Source organism: Lathyrus oleraceus, chromosome 2 (genome assembly GCF_024323335.1).
Source record: "Lathyrus oleraceus cultivar Zhongwan6 chromosome 2, CAAS_Psat_ZW6_1.0, whole genome shotgun sequence".
Classification (NCBI taxonomy): Eukaryota; Viridiplantae; Streptophyta; class Magnoliopsida; order Fabales; family Fabaceae; genus Lathyrus; species Lathyrus oleraceus.
Genome location: NC_066580.1, coordinates 425,151,291 through 425,170,646, shown reverse-complemented (window position 1 = coordinate 425,170,646; position 19,356 = coordinate 425,151,291). Strand labels below are relative to the sequence as shown.

The 19,356-nt window shown below is 28.9% G+C and overlaps 2 protein-coding genes across 2 annotated transcripts; both read right to left on the bottom strand.

Annotated features, from left to right (window-relative positions):
• Nucleotides 1-7,266: 7,266 nt before the first annotated feature.
• On the bottom strand, nucleotides 7,267-9,589 carry LOC127119907 (protein MODIFYING WALL LIGNIN-2). The gene is made up of 3 exons (XM_051050270.1): nucleotides 9,158-9,589; nucleotides 8,869-9,071; nucleotides 7,267-7,777 (listed from the first exon to the last, which is right to left on the bottom strand). Exons 1-3 carry the CDS (start codon nucleotides 9,269-9,271, stop codon nucleotides 7,543-7,545), a joined length of 552 nt encoding a protein of 183 aa, XP_050906227.1. The 5' UTR covers nucleotides 9,272-9,589; the 3' UTR covers nucleotides 7,267-7,542.
• Nucleotides 9,590-10,989: 1,400 nt separating this feature from the next.
• Nucleotides 10,990-18,024, bottom strand: LOC127119906 (long-chain-alcohol oxidase FAO4A). Its single transcript, XM_051050269.1, has 3 exons — nucleotides 17,588-18,024; nucleotides 17,217-17,486; nucleotides 10,990-13,028 (listed from the first exon to the last, which is right to left on the bottom strand). Exons 1-3 carry the CDS (start codon nucleotides 17,930-17,932, stop codon nucleotides 11,202-11,204), a joined length of 2,442 nt encoding a protein of 813 aa, XP_050906226.1. The 5' UTR covers nucleotides 17,933-18,024; the 3' UTR covers nucleotides 10,990-11,201.
• Nucleotides 18,025-19,356: the final 1,332 nt, after the last annotated feature.

Genomic DNA, 19,356 nt, shown 5'->3' with positions numbered 1-19,356 from the left:
CATACTGAAGACTATGCCGACTTGTCTAACTACCTCAACATGCCATCTCCTGTAGTTGGTAGTGACGCTCCTGGCCCCTCAGATGCTCAAACACCAGTAGTGAATCATCAACGTGGTTTAGGGCCACGGGTTAGGGTAGCTAGGGGATGTGGGATCAGAGGTCGGTTAGGGGATCTCGGTCATCACCATTAGGCTTTTTTGTGTAAACGGAAAATTTTATTAATATCAATTGGTCTTATTTCAAAATTATGTATGACGTAGACTATTTAGCCAAAAAAATTGCATTTTACACTGAGGTGTCAATCCAATTGGCGTCTCCTCTCAAGTAATACACATGGGTGTCAATTGGATTGCCCTAGCCAATCCAATTGGCGTCTCCATTCAATTTTTAAGAGGAGTCGTCAATTGAATTGGCGCCTCCTCCTAAAAGTTGTGTAGTTTGAGAACTTTTTTGAAACCATGGGTATTTTAGGAATTTTCTTTAAAAATTGGGTTATTTTTATAAAAAAATCACCAATATCATTCTTATTATTATTTATTTTTTATAATAAATCATATTACAAAACATTAAAGAGGAGAATGCGAAGAGGTGGGAAAAATAACATTAAAAAATTAAAATGTTAAGAGGTGTAACATTGAAAAAGTAAAACGAATATGTTACTATGAGTTGTTCCTGGATATTATAAATACTACATATACCTGTTCATTCTTTGGCTGCTCTTTCTGTTTTAATTGTTGGAATTTGAAATTTTCTGTTAATGTTAGATTTTTTTTTAATATCTGTATATGTTACTGTGTGTAGGGGTGTGAAAAAATCGATTATTCATAATTAAATTTGTATTTAAATTGTTTCATTTTTAAAAATCCAATTCAAATGCTAAAATATAAATGTGGATATCCATTTTGTTATCCAAATATAAATCGGTAATTATAATAATAATGTAATTTAGTTATTAGATACCCAAATTTTATTATGTGTTAAATTTATATATTTATTTTTTTTATTTTTTTATCATATAGACATATATATATATATATATTATAAACTAATTATATATTTTATTAATTCTTTTAAATTTTATTAAAAAAATCAGATTTTTTTTTTAGAATAAAAAGAAAAATCATTTTTTTTTCTATTTACGAAAAAAATATTATATTCTGAAAACAATTATGTCCCAAATACATACCACCACAATATTATTCGGTATAAGATTTAGAAATATTACGGTCCATAATCTATATGAGTTTTTCGGAGTTTATTATCTTCAATATAACTCATAGGTTGTTATAATATAAACCTTCATCCTGGACTTTGAAATTTATTTCTAATTGTTGCATGTTGCTAGTCTACAAGTTAAATGTATTAGCAATATCAGTTGAGAATATTGGTTTTCAAATTATACTTTTAACAAGTTCCATGGAAAAACTAATGTTTCCCAAAGTGAAGAAATTAAAGTTTTATATAAGTTTATTTAGTTTTTACTTTTTATAGAATTTCTTAAAGGTGTCAACGTATGCAACATCCGAGAATACGTTTTCAACACTTCCACCTACATCAGAGATTTTGGAAGCTTCAACAATTTTTCTGACAAGTTATTTATTTTATGAACTATTATGAGAGATTTTAGAAGCTTGAACAATTTTTTTGATGAATTATTTATTTTATGAACAATTATGATTTATAGAGATATGATTCGTAATTATTTTATTTTATGACCGTTTTTATGTAACACATCATACTTTGGGATTGTTTTTAATCGAGATATTATTTGTGGGGATTATAAAAGTCAAATTTAAAGTAATTTTTTAAAATATTTTTTTTTTACATAAAATAGTTTTATAACTAGTGAAAATAAAAAAGTTAGTTAAAAGAAAATAAAACTATTTTTGATATAAAATTGATTTTTTGAAAATATAGTTTTAAAAACTATTTTTTTTTATAAAATTGGTTTTGAAATTGATTTTTTTAAGAAAATAAAAAATTGGTTTAAAACTGTTTTTTGTGAGAAACCGGTTTAAAACTGAACCGATCCACTTATAAATCGGTTTTTAAAAAATAAATTGGTTTTATGAAAACAGTTTTAAGATCCAAGCCGAACCATATATATGGTTCAATTTGGTTTGGTTTATGATCCATGCACATCCCTAGCTGTGTATCGAATGTTTTATTTTCTATATAAATATTTAGTTCTTTGCGCCTTCCCGTTATTTGTGCGTTACACAATTTGATATTTTTTATACCATTTTTCTTTTTTGATGATATTCTATTTTTGGCTGTTGATATTTGACAACACTGTTTTATAGTAATTATTCAATAGTTCGCTCATTCTTTTTTTTTTCACAAAAATAAAAATAGCAAGAGACCAATGTTCTTTGATAATAACTTCCTCAATTTCTTTTGGCTTAATTTGTAAAACAAAAGTCATATAGTTATATTTCTTGTTAGGGGAGTGTTGAGATGTAATGCCTTTGGAAATTCCCTCGTTAACATTCTGAGTGAAGTGGTCCTTAATAATCCCTCATTCTTAAGATAAAATTTCTATAGTTGACTTCTTTAACTTGAATTTCTCTATTTAGAGTTTGGTCTTCCTCTTGTCTTTGATATTTTTTCCCTTTATTATCATCTTCCAATGATGTTCTCTAAGGGATACCAAGACTCAAAGATCCAATGATTTTGTCTTGTTGTTATTTGGAAATGAATTTCTTCACTTGAAAGCAACTGTCGGTATCATAATCTACATCACAATTTGACTTTTCTACATGATACCCATATTTTTTTTGGTCCTTTGATGTTAGTGGAATACATATTATGAGAAGACATATTTCTATTTTTACGTTCACAATGTTCTTTACAAAATATAAAGGAGGATGTCCTTTTTTACTCTCATGACTCTTTTTGATAAAACAAAACATGACGATATGATCATCTTTATTACATTAATTACATATTAGGGTTTTGCATTTTGATGTTGGTTGGGCATTGCAAATAATGCTAAAGCTTTTACTATTGTTCTTAGGTTCATAACTAAGACCTGCCTTATTGTAAGACGCTATTTGGTTTCCTAACAAAATATTCAAGTTGTCTATCCCTTTAGTGAACTTATCAAGTGTGTTTTGAAGATCATCAATTTTATTTTTCAAAATGTCTCTTGATCACAATTGATAGATTCGTCTAAAGTCTTATGTGATGAGGAAGAGTTTTGAATTAGATCATATTGTCTCTTTCTAAGACTTTCTATTTCTTCCAACAAATTTTTATTTTTCAATTCAAGGGAAGAGATAATGTCTTTGGAGGTAGAGTTAATTTGCTCAAATTTACTCATTTCTTTTGTTAGCTTCTTACAAAGGAGAAATAGATTTTGATAGGAAAAATGAGAGGTTACCTTATCATCTTGATAATTTGCTGTGAGAGAGAGGTTTGCTTCTTCTTTATCTGAAGATTTCATATCATTATTATTCCAGGATATGTATGCTCTCCTTTTGGATTTCTTAAACTTTCTTTTATTACGGTTTCTTCTCGGGTTTTGAGGGCGGTTTGGTCTTATATGCCCTTTTCTCTCTACATTGATAACATGTAGGAATGAATGATAAACTTTATCTGAATATTCCGTATCATCGTTATTCCAGGATATGTATGCTCTCCTTTTGGATTTCTTGAACTTTCTTTGGTTACAGTTTCTTCTCAGGTTTTGAGGGCGGTTTGGTCTTATATGCCATTTTCTCTCTGCATTGATAACATGTAGGAATGAATGATAAACTTTATTCACTTTGCTTATGGAGTCTTGAAGTTTATTTTCCGTGCCTTAGAAACTCCTTGAATTTTTGAAACACGGGCCTCACGAATTTACTAATCTCACTTTGACAGTCTTCATCTTCTGGTTCCATATCTTCGATTTTGGTAGCTTTAAGTGCAATAATTTTCCTATTTTTTTGTTATCTTCTTCATAATCAACAAGTCTTTTCAGCTTCATCTCATGTTCCTGCAATTTACCAAAGAGTGTGTGTGTGTGTCCATGGTTACTAAGTTCTTAGATTCACAAATTATAGTGACTTTAGATTGACAATTACAATTTAGGTATATAATAATATTTATAACCAATTCTTCTTTTGAAATTTTTTCTTAGATTTCTCATATGACTCGCGATATGGGTAAATCATAATTGCATCCGGTTAATGCTCTCTTCAGGTCTCATTCTGAAGAGTTCATACTCATGGGTTAATTTGTCCAACCTTGCCTTCTTCACATCGGTAGTACCTTCATGGATGATTCAAGAATGTCCCACAATTTTTTTGCAGTGATGACAACTTTCACTTTCCAACTGCGCTGCATATTTTCTTTATCATCTTTGGTCCAATTCTCTTCAGGTTTGTTTTCTACAACACCATTGACTATGTATGTAGGAATAAATGGATCTTCATTCACAACCTTCTAAATACCACGATCCATCCCTTCTATGAAAAACTTAATTTTCTCTTTCCACAAACTATACCCTTCTCCATTAAAAAATGAGGGTTTCTTTAGTGAGTAACTTGAAGTCCTTTTTCCTCCTAAGACAATTAGTCGTTATTAGGAGTTAGACTCTGATGCCACTTGTTGGACAAGTGACTTCAAGCACAAGAGAAAGGTGAGTTGTGGTATCCAAAATTCGTGATTAATTTTAACCTTCTTGATTAAGACCATATTAGTAAATTTTAGGTGAATATTCGCAGCAAAAATAAAATGTTTAAAGTAAATTGTAGAAAATAAAGAGATAGGGTTAGAAGGATTAAACTAGAGACTTATAGAGGTTTGGCTGAATGTTGGTCTAGTCATGTCTCCAAGAGGTCTTCTTGAGAGTTTCACTATAGACTATGAGCTTTTAAAGGTTATGTCCATGAACATTAATACAATCTAATCTTGAGATTTTAACGGGCTTATCCCCAACCAAATGACAACTTTTATCCCAGGCTTACAAAAAATCATGTTGGTCGTTTATATTCTTGAGGGAGTGATACCTTTAAGAGATTGAATTTGGTTCTTGAGACAACCTGTCATAAAATATTTGTTCTTTGCTTATTAATCTTTGTCAAAAAAGTTGTGTTTTGGATATTGAGATCATCCATAAATCTCTATACGGTTAGATATTTTGGTTGAGGATAAGTCTGTTAAAACCTCATTTGGTTGGAAAGTTGTGTGGTTTGAAGTGAGGGCGAACCTCTCTTATATAGTGGTTGGAAAATCCAAGAAAGGAAACTATCCATGGGTTGCATTGATTATCTAATCGATTGGCAAAAAACTCCAATCAATTAGACAGCTCATTATCTATAGATCTGTTACGAGTCATTAATTTGTTGTCCTTATTGATTTTGTAATTGATTGTCACTCTTCTAATCGATTTTCAAAATGCTAAAATCGATTGGATGATTAGAAAAGTTTTACCAATCGATTGAAATTTTTTCCCAATCGATCATATAGTTAAAATACTTTAAAAAAAGATTTGGAAAACTTTTTAATCACTTAGATTTGGCTTAGAAAATCATTTTCAGTGAGAGTGTGAGTGTGCTTGCGTGCATGCGTGTGTGTGCATGTGTGCGCGCGCTTGCATATGCGTGTGTGTGCGCGTGCGTGCGATGTTTGTGTGCTTGTGTGCATGCGTGCGTGCATGTTTGTGTGTGTGTGTTTTATTTTAGTACTCTTAAGCTACTGCTTTACTTTTACAATACTCGGTTCACTCGAACAGACCGGCAAACATGATCTAACGAGCTTTCACACCTTTCTTCAAACAACTTCAAGACTTTTGCTAAATTATTTTTATTTGTACAAATACTTTGAGTCCTATTGATGATTCATAAGATACTTTCTTTGGTTATATTATCATCATTGGGGTTGAAAGTTATTGTCACGCGTTGTCGTCATTAAGACTTCGGATGTTGATCTTCATCACCTACAAGCACATAAATCCACATCATTTTCCTTAGAAAAACATATATAGAGTTTTTCACCACTTTAATTGAGTTAGCCCTAAACACTATCAATAATCCTACACACCTCAAACAATTCTCAAATACATGGTTGCATTATTTATAATTTTTTTTAGCAAGTATAATTATCAAAATTAAAATTAAAATAACATAATAATTTATGAGATACTAAATAAAATACAATTGAGGCATATAAAAATTTTAACTTTCGGAATTGCAGCAGATTTGAAAAGAGTTCTAAATCAATTTGAAGAGGTTAAAAATTCTTGCAAATTGAGTAAACAAACTATTGTTAAATATTCAGATTTCAAAATATTGACATAATTATTTGTGTGTGTTTTGAGTGTACTTAAATTTTCTTGTAATATAAAATTTTGGACTTTGTGAATTGGACATTTTGAAATTTTCATCAAGGCGAGTGATTAATGAAAAATTTAATTATTAATAGTATTTTGATTGTGAGAGTTATATATATATATATATATATATATATATATATATATATATATATATATATATATATATATATATATAAATGGACCAGTATTACTCTAGGTTACTCTAACTGTTTTTTTAGTCATAAATAGAGTCCAATCTAAATGCAATCTCATTACTGAGAATCAAAGTGTGACTAAGGTCCAATAATCCTCCCGAAAGAAAAAATCAAGAAGTTATTCTTACATCTTTTGTTACACCAAATATATTCACTGTTTTCATTGTATTTAACGAATAATGTTTTTGAAAATAATTTTTTTTTTTTTATGAATAATGTGTGATCAGTATCGATGAACAATGACCGTGAACATAAATTTTAAATTAGTGATATAGTTGGTTAATGAAAATATAAAAATTTGGTTAATAAATATTTAAATATTAAAATAATTTTAATAATAGATCAAAATTGATTAATAAAAAATAAAAAATTGATTAATGAAGTTATGAAATTGTTTAATAAACGTTCCGATATCAAAAATAATTTTGAGCATTCATCAAAATTGATTAGTATAATATAAAATATTAATTAATAAAATTATGAAATTGATTAATCACACAATTTTATATTAATATCATTTAATAAATAAATAAATAAATAAATAAATAAATTTATTTTTATTTTTTAAAAATATTATTATAATATTTAATTGTTTACCATATTAGTGAGCAGTATATATATTTTTAGTGGGGAATACCTTTTCTCAAGAAGTATATATAACCCGGCCTAGTTCATAGACTCGTGCCTCTTTTCAAAGCTAAATTAATCATTCATTACATGGCCTATGACTCGTACGCATATTAAAAATAATAAAACAAATAATAAATCCAACTTGGTAGTTGAAAATTAAATAGTCCTATACAAAACATTTATTAACATATGCAGGTGGGATATGAAACAGTTCCTATATGAGGCAGTCACTACCTGAGAGAGAGAATGTGTACAAATAAAGTGTCTCCAAAAATAAAGTTATTCCTTAGGACAAAAGATAAGCAAGTTAATGAATTTCATTGCCTTGGATCCATCTCTCTACAACTTGTAAGGCATCTTTTGTCTACTTTCCTAGAATAAATTCTACTAAGTTTATGTTACCCCATTTGTGCATGTATTTTGCGATCTTGGTCTGCTTTATTGGTTTTTATTGTTGAGAATGTTGAAGCCGTTACAGAGGCTAATGTGACTAGAATTAATATGGCTGAGCCTGTGTAGGTTCCTCCTTTGACTAAGTAGCACTCACCATTTAACCAACCTGCTCCATAGGGTTGTGTTTTGCTCATGCTTGTGGCTGCAATTAGTAAAATAATTGTAACTCCAAAGCTTAGCCTGCCAAGTATGACCAATACCAAATTTAGATTTATACATATTTAAAAGTTTGATTTCATGATATTTAACATATTTCAAAGCAAATGTATAATATATATAATTCCACTAAGACCAACACGTGATTAGTGTGAATGAGAAGAGACTCAGTCACCTTAAATGAATTATAAGAATTTTGATATTTAATTATTGTGTATAAGAAAATTCGAATTAAATAGAAAAATCTACGGTTTGGACTCAATAGAGTTTTTAAGTGTGAATAATCTAAATAGATGTGGATAGTGGATACCTATAACATAATTGTAAAATAAATTATAAAAATTGTCAATTGAATTGACAAGTCTAGTTAGGTCAATTATTCGCATTAAGTATGATTTGAATTCATGAGTATTGAATTCGCCAAAGTAGTAAGGGACGTGGCAGTTAAAGGTCTAATCGTCATTGACAATTAAGTATGAACAAAATTTGATTAGAGATTTATTTTTTGTTTTTGTCTGGAAAAAAATTATATGTTAGTTTTAAATTTTCCTTGATGATGGGTCATAAATAAATTTCTTTGAAAATATTTTCTAAGATCGATGGATCTTCCTGCCTTACATGGGAATTGTCTTATTCAATATAAATTTATTTTGGATCAAAGATGGAAAATATATAATCTCAAAATTTATATTGTTTTCATACAAGGCAAAAAATCTGGATGTTTAAGCAATAGACAATATCTAGAATATGAAACAGACCAACTGTCCCATGTTAAATTTGGTTTGTTTCCTATCTAAAAATGATTCATCATTCCAACCTGTATCCAATGATAACAAGCCACGTGGCACCAATATAATAGAATGCTATATAATTTTATATCATAGTCAAAATCAGTAAAACAAACAAAAGAAAGAAAAAAAAATCAACATGACAACTAGATTGTATGGTAGTATGTCCCTTTTGTAGAACTTGGTTGCATTAATAAAACATTAAAAAAATGTCAATTTCTAACAAGCCAATAATTAACAAGCATTCTAGTTTTCTCCATAACTCTAATTGTTGAATATGAAGTAACAACTAACATAAAAATATAGCAAAAAAAATTGAAAACTTACCAAGATATCAAAATTAGAAGCCTTGCAATGAAAGGTAGCTTGTATTGTGCATTTATTTTTCTTCTTGAATAAGAATTCTTGAACAAAATTGAATTTCCAATGATTTGAGCCAAAATGAAACTAATCAAAGATGCAATACCTAACCCAAATGCTTGACTTGATGGTAAATAACATAGTTTTCCATTCCATCTAAGATCTTCCTTCTACAAAACAAAACAAAAAAACATCAAAATTTGTTTCACAAAAGAGCAAAATATTAATCTTAATTTCAAAGAAAAATTCATAATACCTTGTTCCTCTTAATCTCGGAAGCTATACATAAAGAAAATGAAACCAAGCCAAGAAAAATAGAGATGAAGATAGAAAAGATGAATGCAAATTTGCATCTAGGAGGAGTTTCCATGGAGATATGATTGTTTTTATGAAGAGAGAACAACAACAATAATAATAATAATAAAGAATATTTGTTGGAAGGAAACTACTCAAGAAACAAAAAGATGAGTAGTTGGTGTTTTGAAAGTGTTTTTCATTCTCTTTTTGTTTGAGTTTTTTCCTTTGTTTTTTTGGTAGTTGAGGCTTGTTTCCAAATTTGTCTATCATTGTTGTGAAGGAGATACCATTCCTAACTGATTGTATTATGGTTTTGTGGAAAACCCAATTTGAAAACTTTTCCTTTATGTTTGGAAGCTACCTAGCTAATTATCAACAGTTTGATGCAAATGGTTTGTTACCAAGATATAGATAGATAACAAAGAGTTAGAATCTTCCCTAATAGGTGACAAAAAAAATACACATAATATAATAATAATACAATAATTTTACTCATAAAGAACAACTAAATGAAGTTAATTTCATTAAATATATGATCAATATTATATTAGAAATTAACTTTTTAAATAGATTTTAATATATCGATAAAATAGTCTATTTTTAAGTTATCTCTATACAGTGATATCAAATAAAAATACGAGTTTGAGTTCATAACATCTCATCTATTCATCTTTAAAGAATAAAATTCTAATAATTAAAATTATATGATAATAATTTTTATTTATTTAAATCACGTATTACTGATCTCGATCTTTTGATATAAATTAATGATCGATTAATATAATTATTGATCTTGATGATATAATATAAATTATTAGAATAATTTTTTATTTCTAAAATTATATGTCTAGAATGGAAATTTAAATTTTGATGCTAAGAATAAGTTTCATATTTTCTCATTTTTAATGTAAATTAAGTAAAGTAAATATATAATTACTTGCCACCTTTTAGAAATAGGTTTTCTATTACATCGGTTCATATGGTGAAGCTTCTCTTTTACGCCGCTTCTTATGTCAAATTAGAAATTAATTGTAACTACCATGACCCTCTTTTGATTTTAGGTTCTTTCTTCGAAATTTCCTCAAAGATTCATTCTTTTAATAACTCAGATTCGATTCCCTTCAAAAACATGTTGGCATTGATTAGAAGAAGAAAGCATCTTAAACATTTTGTAAAAATTGTAAGTTCCATTTAAATTGGACTTTGACTTGTTTAATTATACATAACCCAATTCCCAATTAGATTCTTAATGCTAAAAAATTATTGCTTTATCTGCTTTTGATTAATTTAGAGTTAAATATTCGACATGGCTTGCAAATGGGTGCTTGAAGAATAATAATCTATAGCGTTTTTTTCTGGGTCATGTTGTGGTTGGTTCCTTTCTTTCTACACCTGTCATAGATAAAGAAAATGAACTCAAAATGTTTTCTTGTTGATGAAGATTGAAGGGGTGCCATTCAATTTGTAAGAGCCCTATAATTTTCAATGGCAGTTTCTCTTTACCATTAACCAATCACAACTCACCCAAAACAAATAAGGATACTTTTTCTGGTAGTGCTAACAGGAGTATGAAGCATCTCGAGATTTCGGTCGATACATTCATTGTGACATTTATTGCCGTCGTCGTGGTGTGACTTTCATTTTTTTCTTAATCTTAAAAATGGTGACACCGGTCTGATGATACTGTTATGTTGTGACACCGTCTGATACTGTTTTGTTGCGGTCGTTTTCGCGGTAAGAGAATGTATAACTTGAGGACTATAGTTAGTTGATTTCATGTTCTTAAAAAGCTTTGAAGTAAAATTCAAGGATTTTCTATAAATAAATAACAATATTTATAACACTATCACTCTTTTGAATTATTGTACATAAACTCTATAAAATTATTTTGCAAATTTTCAAACCTTATTTTGGAAAATAAGAATTTTCTTCCCAATGCTATTAACATTTAGTGCATTGGGGATACAATACAATTACAAAATGCAGGAAAGTATTTATTTTCTTCATTTACTTCTTTTCCTCTTAAGAACATGCAGAACAGATTGTGCAGTGCAGTAAGCAATTGATTGAACTGTGACCATTGGATTCACACCCAAAGCTGTTGGAAAGACACTTGTATCTGCCACATAGAGACCCTCCATTTCCCATGTTTCCCCTGTCTGCTTCACAGCCGATTGTGTCGGGTCAGATCCCATCCGACAACTCCCCATCTGATGTGCCGAGCACACCGGAGTCGAAAGGTCTTTTATTGGCCTTGAGCTTTCCTTTGTAACAAATTTCTCGAATTCGTGATAACTTGCCTTCTTTACATTTATGGTCTTTCCCTTGTTATGATGAGTTCCGATTTCTTCAGCACCAGCTGCAGCTAGAATTCTCAGTACCTTGTCGATTCCCTTCTGTAGATTCTCTTCGTCTAAATCTCCCATCTGATAACTGATGTTACTCGGCGAATGCACGTTTCCAGAACCTTGATCCCTTGCAAGTGCAAATATATGTGCTGTTCTTGAGAATTTCCGCATTCTATTCTTTATATCGCTTCCTGAAAGCCATGGCATCACAATCGAGAATGTACCAGGATGCAATGCAGGTGTTTGGATGACCGCACCGTATCCTGATTTGTCAAACTCCCCGACAACTGATGACATTGCTGTCATTATCCCTCCTTCGTAGCTCTTTTTCCATTTCTCGGGCCACACCTCAGATGCACCTGAATCTACAGGCGCATCTGGGAAGTAGCCCCAAGCCATTACCACGGGATGAAGATGCAAGTTTCTCCCGATATTGTTATTTCTCAATCCGCTTCTTTTGAGCAAAGCCGGAGTATTGAGTGCTCCGCAAGCTACAATTGTGACCTTAGACTCCACCACACAAATGTCTTTACTTCCTTTGTATTCAAATTCAAACACCACTCCCCGGGCAACCTTTTCGCCACTTCCTTTCTTTTTCTTATGCAAAACTTTCATTGCCGTACAACCCGGAAGAATCGCCCCGTTCCCCGACTTCACCAAATCCACCAACCACGTCTCCGATGTACCCTTCTTCTTCCCATCCTTACACCCCAAGCAACACCAGCCACAGTAGTGATCCGCAGAAGAGTTTCTCGGAATGTTACTCACAGGATATCCCATTTCTTGACACCCTTTTCTCAAAACCGCATTGTTAAAACCTTCCTCTCCCACCTCAGATTGAACTCCCATTTTCTCGCACACCGCATCCATCGCTTCTCGATACATCGCGCTTTCAAACAATTCCAGCTCATGTTTTTCACACCACTCCTTGCACACATGCTGAGGTGTTTTGATACTTGCAGACCAGTTAATCGCAGACCCTCCACCAACAGTCGAACCCGACAATATAAACACACTCATATCATCAGTCGCAACCAAACCACTGGATTCATACATTTGATCCATCGTCGGTCCTTCAAGAAGCGAAAGACTGTTCCTAGCACAATAGCCACCTTTCTCCAAAACCAACACTTTGTAACCAGCTTTCGCTAGAATTCCGGCTACAACACCGCCCCCCGAGCCAGAACCAACCACCACAGCATCACATTGTATAACTAAAGAAGGCGACGACAAATTCGCAACCGATTTTCGACGATTCGCCGAGACATGGAATCCAACCCGTCTTAGAGCATCGACAGTGATGTCTCGCGGATGGTTTAGATGAACAAGACCTTTGTAAAGAGGTCCTATGGCTTGTTCAGCATTATCGGCGTCGTCTTCCTCGGAGTGAAAAAAATGGTTCTTTAACTGAGCTTTGAATTCTGGATCAGGTCCACAGTATCCAATTGCTTTCCAAGAACAATTTTCTTCTGATTCATCGAGCTGAAAAGTAAGAATAACCATAAAGTCTTATACAATTAAGAATATGATTAATTTAAGTATGTTAAAAAAATAATATTTTATTAGTTTTTCTATGAAAAGTATATGAGACGGTCCTATTTATAATCTATAAATATTATTTTAATTTTAATTTTATCCAATTATTTGACTTCTAGCCACTTTTAAATTTTTCTATATTTTTTTTCAAATAATCTATTAATTAAAATTCGATTTTTAAAAATGAACAACTCTATATGATATCCTTACACGCCAGCACATATATTTATTTATTGCTATTTGCCTTATGTGCATAAAAATGTGACACGAAAGATGTAAATGAAATATCTCATAGCATTCATGTCAAACGTGGTTCTAAATCACTTAATAAAAGCTACTATGGCAACTGTTTTAATTAAAACAACTCACCTAAAATAATTGATAGTCATCAACTGCACAAATACACAAGGGGCCACTGGTCTATGTCAATATTGACCTCTGATCCTATCTATTCATATTTATCGAAAAAAATTATTTTTTAAATTTATTAAATAATTAATTTATATTTTATTCAAATATTCATTTATTCAATAAATCTAAAAAATAATTTTTTTTATAGACAAGAACAGAGGAAATAGTATTCACTTAACTCATATTAGTTTATAAAGTATAACACAACTTTAAAAAAATGAATACATCAAGTGTTTATTTTGGTAAGCATTTCTTAAAAGTGATTTTTATTAAAGTTCTTTTGGTTAAAATTGGATTAAAAAGGTGCAATAAATTATATTCAATTTTTTTATTATTTTGCTTTGAAATTTGTTGCTGAGAAAAAAAAGAACATTTTACATTCTCTACAAGTAAGGAATATGAAGATTCCAAACAAAGGTAATAACACTGTCGTTACATGTACTTTGTCGGTTGATTTGAATACTGTTTCTGGGCCGTGAGAGTAATTGAGAAAGAAAATTACTTATCATACCCCACATATTTGTAAGAAAAGAAAGTCCCTTTCTATTTCTAAGAATAATCACTTATACACCTCAACTTCCACTTGGTTTGTACAACATCAAATTAAATTTTGTCGGCAAAATTTTTTTATTCTTTTATTTTGAAAAAAAATAAGTTTGAATTTTCTGATACACAACAAAGTGAGATTTTTAGTTTACTTTTACACAATTTTTTTTTTCTTTTCAAAATACAACTATTCACTTGTTAATTCATACTTTAAATTTATCTTGTAATAAATTATTTATTTATTTATATAAAATAAGAGTAATTTGAGTGGTCTAGGAAGAGTAGTTTTTCTTTGAGAAATAGGCAACAAGACCTAATGTTTTGGACCTAAATCTTAGTCAAGTTTTATACTGCTGCATGTGGGACATAAAACTTTATATTATTTAAAGAAATCTATCTGGCACCACCAGAACTGGTTCGACGCCACCTTAAATTATATGAAAAGACTAAAATAAGTTCTAAAAAAAAGATTATCATTAAAGTATAAAAAGATATATTTTAGTTTTTTTTATTATTAATAAAAACTATTTTAGACTTTTTCATACAATTTGACAGGTGTGGGTATAGTTTTAGACTTATCATCAACTTCCTCCCACTTAATCTACTTTAAAGTTGAGAATAAGCTTAACATACATTTTTATTATTAATATCAAATGAAATTATATAAAATAAAATAAAGGTTTTATTATGAGTTGTCTCAATTAATCGGTGATTGATATAGATATGACTCAATTTATAAAGCAAAATAAAATATCTAATAAAGAGACTCTTTAATATATTACTACTATATATGTTGCAAAACCAAAGTCTATTACTATATATAAGACCATTACTTTTCTAAGAGTAATATTTATTTATTTTTGCACAATCAATATTTTTTTTTTAAATTTTAAAACTTGAATAATTAAATTTTTTAATATATTCTTTTAAAAATTATTTCAAGCAAATTAATTGCATCAAGTATTAATTAAAATTAACCATTAAACCCCGATTAATTTTAATTAATATTTTAAAAATCAATTATTCAAGTTAAATTTAATTATATACACTCTTGTCGATTTGTAACTGTTAGATGATTTAAAATATTTAACTTGAATAATATTTTTTTTATAATCATCTATATATAAATATTTGTAATTGTAACTGTTAGATTATTTAAAATACTAAACATAACTTTTTATATAGAAAAAAAAAGTAGTTATTGTAATGTTGTTACAATAAATATATTTAAAAGTACATACACTGTTCCATTAATTTCACTAGGATTCCTTATGGAGCAGGGTAGGGTAGTATTGGATTTAATAAGACATACGACATAAGACATTGCAGGGTAGATGAAATTAATTATAAATAACTCATTTCCGGAAAATAGCTAAAATTAAATAATCCGTGAATTTTGGTAGAAAATGTGTCACGTCCAATATATATAAGTGATGTGAATATTAGTATCATTACTAAAGCCTCTTCACAAATAGATAGATACTATCACCAACCCAATCTCAACTATATTATAAGCGATTTATTATCTTACTTTTTCCTTGCAACTTGCACTATCTACTACAAACAATATCAATATCATTTATTTTGTTATTATCTTTTGCTTTTAACTATTACCCAAAAAGTCAGCAACAAAAAGATATACTACTAACTACTTTTGTCTACTTAATAAAAACTTATCATATCACCTTATTTTTGTGAGAATGTCTTAAAATATATTTTAAAAAAATTGTCAATATTAAACTATAAATATTCACCAAATATTATGAGCTTATAAAATTTGGTTAAGTAAAATAATTAATTAAAATTTTATTATTACATGTCCCTCAACTTGCATAAAAAGAAACATGGAAATGGTAGTCATAAATACCAAAATTGCCAGACAACTAATTTTCATCACATTATAAAAAGGCAAGACTATATATTTTTCTCATTTTATTAATTACTAAGTATTATAAATATGTACGTGGCTACTCTTCTGCCAAATATACTAGTATAACGTAAGAACATAGCAAATATATTAAGGGAACCATGCATGTGGCTTATGGGAATAAGATTTAATAAAATTTGAACAAACTATTGTGTACGCCAAATATAGATTATGAGTAATAATGGATTTTTGACTAATAATTTAAATAGCTAATTATGAATTGATATAATGAGTTTTTGTAAATTATCATTAATTATTAAACACTAGTAATATAGTTGTTGATGAATTGGCGACTAACTTTGTTTTTAAGTAAATCGGGATCCGATAAAAAAATTGAAATGAATTTTTTTTAAATTATTAATTTATAAATATCAATTATATAGAATTATATATAAATTTTTAAAAAATTATTACCTAAAGAAATTAGACTTTTTATCAACACATATTAACCATTTAAATGATTTAACTAAACTAACATATCTTGGTCACCCATTGCAGTAATGAGATAGATTTATGTCTTCATTCGTCATTTATTTAATTAATTAATTAGTATGTCTCTCATTCTTATTCTCTTATAGTAGATTGTCATTAATATATTCTCTCCAATATCATATATAAGAGATTTATATTTTTTAATTTTATCTCTATTTTTTTTTCTGAAAATTGTTATAAACATAAAAATATAAAAGAATATGAGTATATTTGAAATAGTAACATTGAAGGTAAGATCATTGATTTTTTTTATTTCTTATATATGAGATTGAAGGGAATATTAACCTTAAAAAATGTTTCTTCGATCTTAAAATAGCTATCAATTAAGATTTTTTTACATTGAATAAGGATTGGTCTAATATTATCATACGTTGTTGATCTTATTTATAGGAAAAAATTAATATTTTAAATTATTAAATAATCAATATGTCTAGTTATGATATAGTCAAAATACAATAATTATTAAATGAATATGAAATAATTATTAAGTGAATATGAAAAGTAAATTTTCTCTTATCAAAGATAGTAAAATATTATATATATATATATATATATATATATATATATATATATATATATATATATATATATATATTTAATTAATCTTATTAATATATTAAAAATAGAGTACATAATAATAATAATTAAAAGATATTGAATACATAAACTGATAATAATATTTATTTTAAAATAAATATTTTTCTTAAAACGACATTAATGGTGAAACGGAATAAGTAAAAAATAAGAAAAAAAATTACCTGAGTGAAGAAGACGTGAAGAGTGAGAAGTTTGACCGATCTGAAAAACATCCTAAGGAGACGAAAAAAACTATGAGACCAAGATTTCAAAATCTGTTGGCGTTTATGTAGCGGCAAATCAGGAAAAGCTTGGATAAATGGGAACTTGGTAGTTACGCAACCCATGCCACATAAAATGATTGTTCCAAACCAAGTTGATAGAAACCACAACGCCACCTTCAATAACCATGTCATGGGATGAATCAATTTCTCACTTATCACACCCCCAAGCTGCACATAACAAACCAAACCATAACATTAATTCATACGTACACGTACACGTACACCTATAATATCTTATTATATAGTAATAATAATAGCAAGAAATATACAAGTTCAGGTGTTCCAGCCATGGAAGCAGAAACACGGTAGAAAGTGGCGGCGGCTCCGTCGTCGGTGATCGAAAGATCGAAGTCATTGATAGAAGGTAAGATAGTGTCTGCTAGAGCAGTGACAGATTTCATCTGCCTAGGAGAAAGTGTGTTTCTGACAGTCTTTTGTTTCTGTTTTATCTCTTTACTTTCAAAGAGAAGTATTTCTGTGTCAATATTACCAAGCTCAATCACTGTCTCATGTTCTTTTCCTCCTAAACTCAACCTAAGACTTCCCATTCTAGAGCTACCTTTTCTGAAGCTACTCTTTCTAGAGCTACCATTGAAACTATTCTCCATTTCCATACGTTTTTTGTTTCTTTGTCTGCTTTAGTGTGGGAGCTATGAATGCAATCACACTTTGCTTTATAGGTGTAACTCTTTATGCACAAATCATTTCCTATAAGTTTGTTTTTATAGGGGGAAAAATATGAATATTTAATTATTTGTGTTTTGTATATCGTGGAAGGATAATAGCTTGAGAGAAGAGAGAGAGAGAAACGCAACCACAAAGAAAAGGACAGCTTTATTTAAAGCATATAGTTTAGAGAAAATTCTAACCAAAGAAACATAAAAATATCGATATTTTAAAAGATGCTTTTTCTTTAATAAATGAGACCGTATATAGATGGATCAAACTACTCATCTTATTTTTTTTATAAGAAAAAATTAATTTTTTGTATAGATATATTACATAATTAATATATTTGTATAATATATAGACTAAATACATTTCTTTTCCAATGTATCTAAAAAATAGATTTTATTTTATAAATAAGATGAGAGAGAATATATCATAATATTCTATAAAATATAATAATTTTTATTGACAAAATCTCAAGTTTTATATTGGTAGAAGACAAAGCATTGAATGTTTTTATATAAAAAGACATTCTTCATCTTATAAATTGATATTGTTATGATGAGTTAGATCAAACTCTAATACGATAGAAAAGTTTATTGATGGAAGCTTTGGCCACTTTCGATTAAATACATGCACTAAATACAAAAAAGAATGTTGAGCATGAGGAGATGTATTGGAAAGATTTCAAATTTCACATTTGGAGATTAGAGTCTTAAAATATTATATATAGAATGACATCTCTTACTTGAAATATTATATATAGAATGACGTCTCTTACCTTACCAGCGAGTTTTGTAACTATGAGTTAAGACAAACTCTAATATGATAACAGAGCATATCGACTGAGTCATGGGCCGCCCATCGTTTATATATAAGCACTAAGTCCAAAAGAGTCCTAGACATGATAGGGTGTATTGGAAAAATCATGAGTCTCATATTTGTTGGAGATAAAATACTAAAAGAGTTTATATAGAGTGACATTTTTCACTTTACAAACCGATTTTGTAAAGATGAGTTAGATAAAACTTTAATATTTTCATCCAACTCATCATTAATTTTAATATCTTTTTCAATAATTTCTCTTATAACTTTTCTTAATTTTTTTATATTTATACTGATCTATTTTTTCATACATAATTCACAAATTTTCTTTTTAAATATCTAAATATTTAAATTATTTAAGTTAATTTTTCATCATCAATTTTTTTATTAAAATTACCTCCAACACTCTTTTTAATATAATTTTTTTTAACCTTATCTCATCTCCTCTTATCACACATCTTACACACACTACTCAAATTTAAGGTTTAAAGCATAGTAGACAAAAGGACAACGTTAATTTTAAAGCTTTGTTGATCTTTAAATA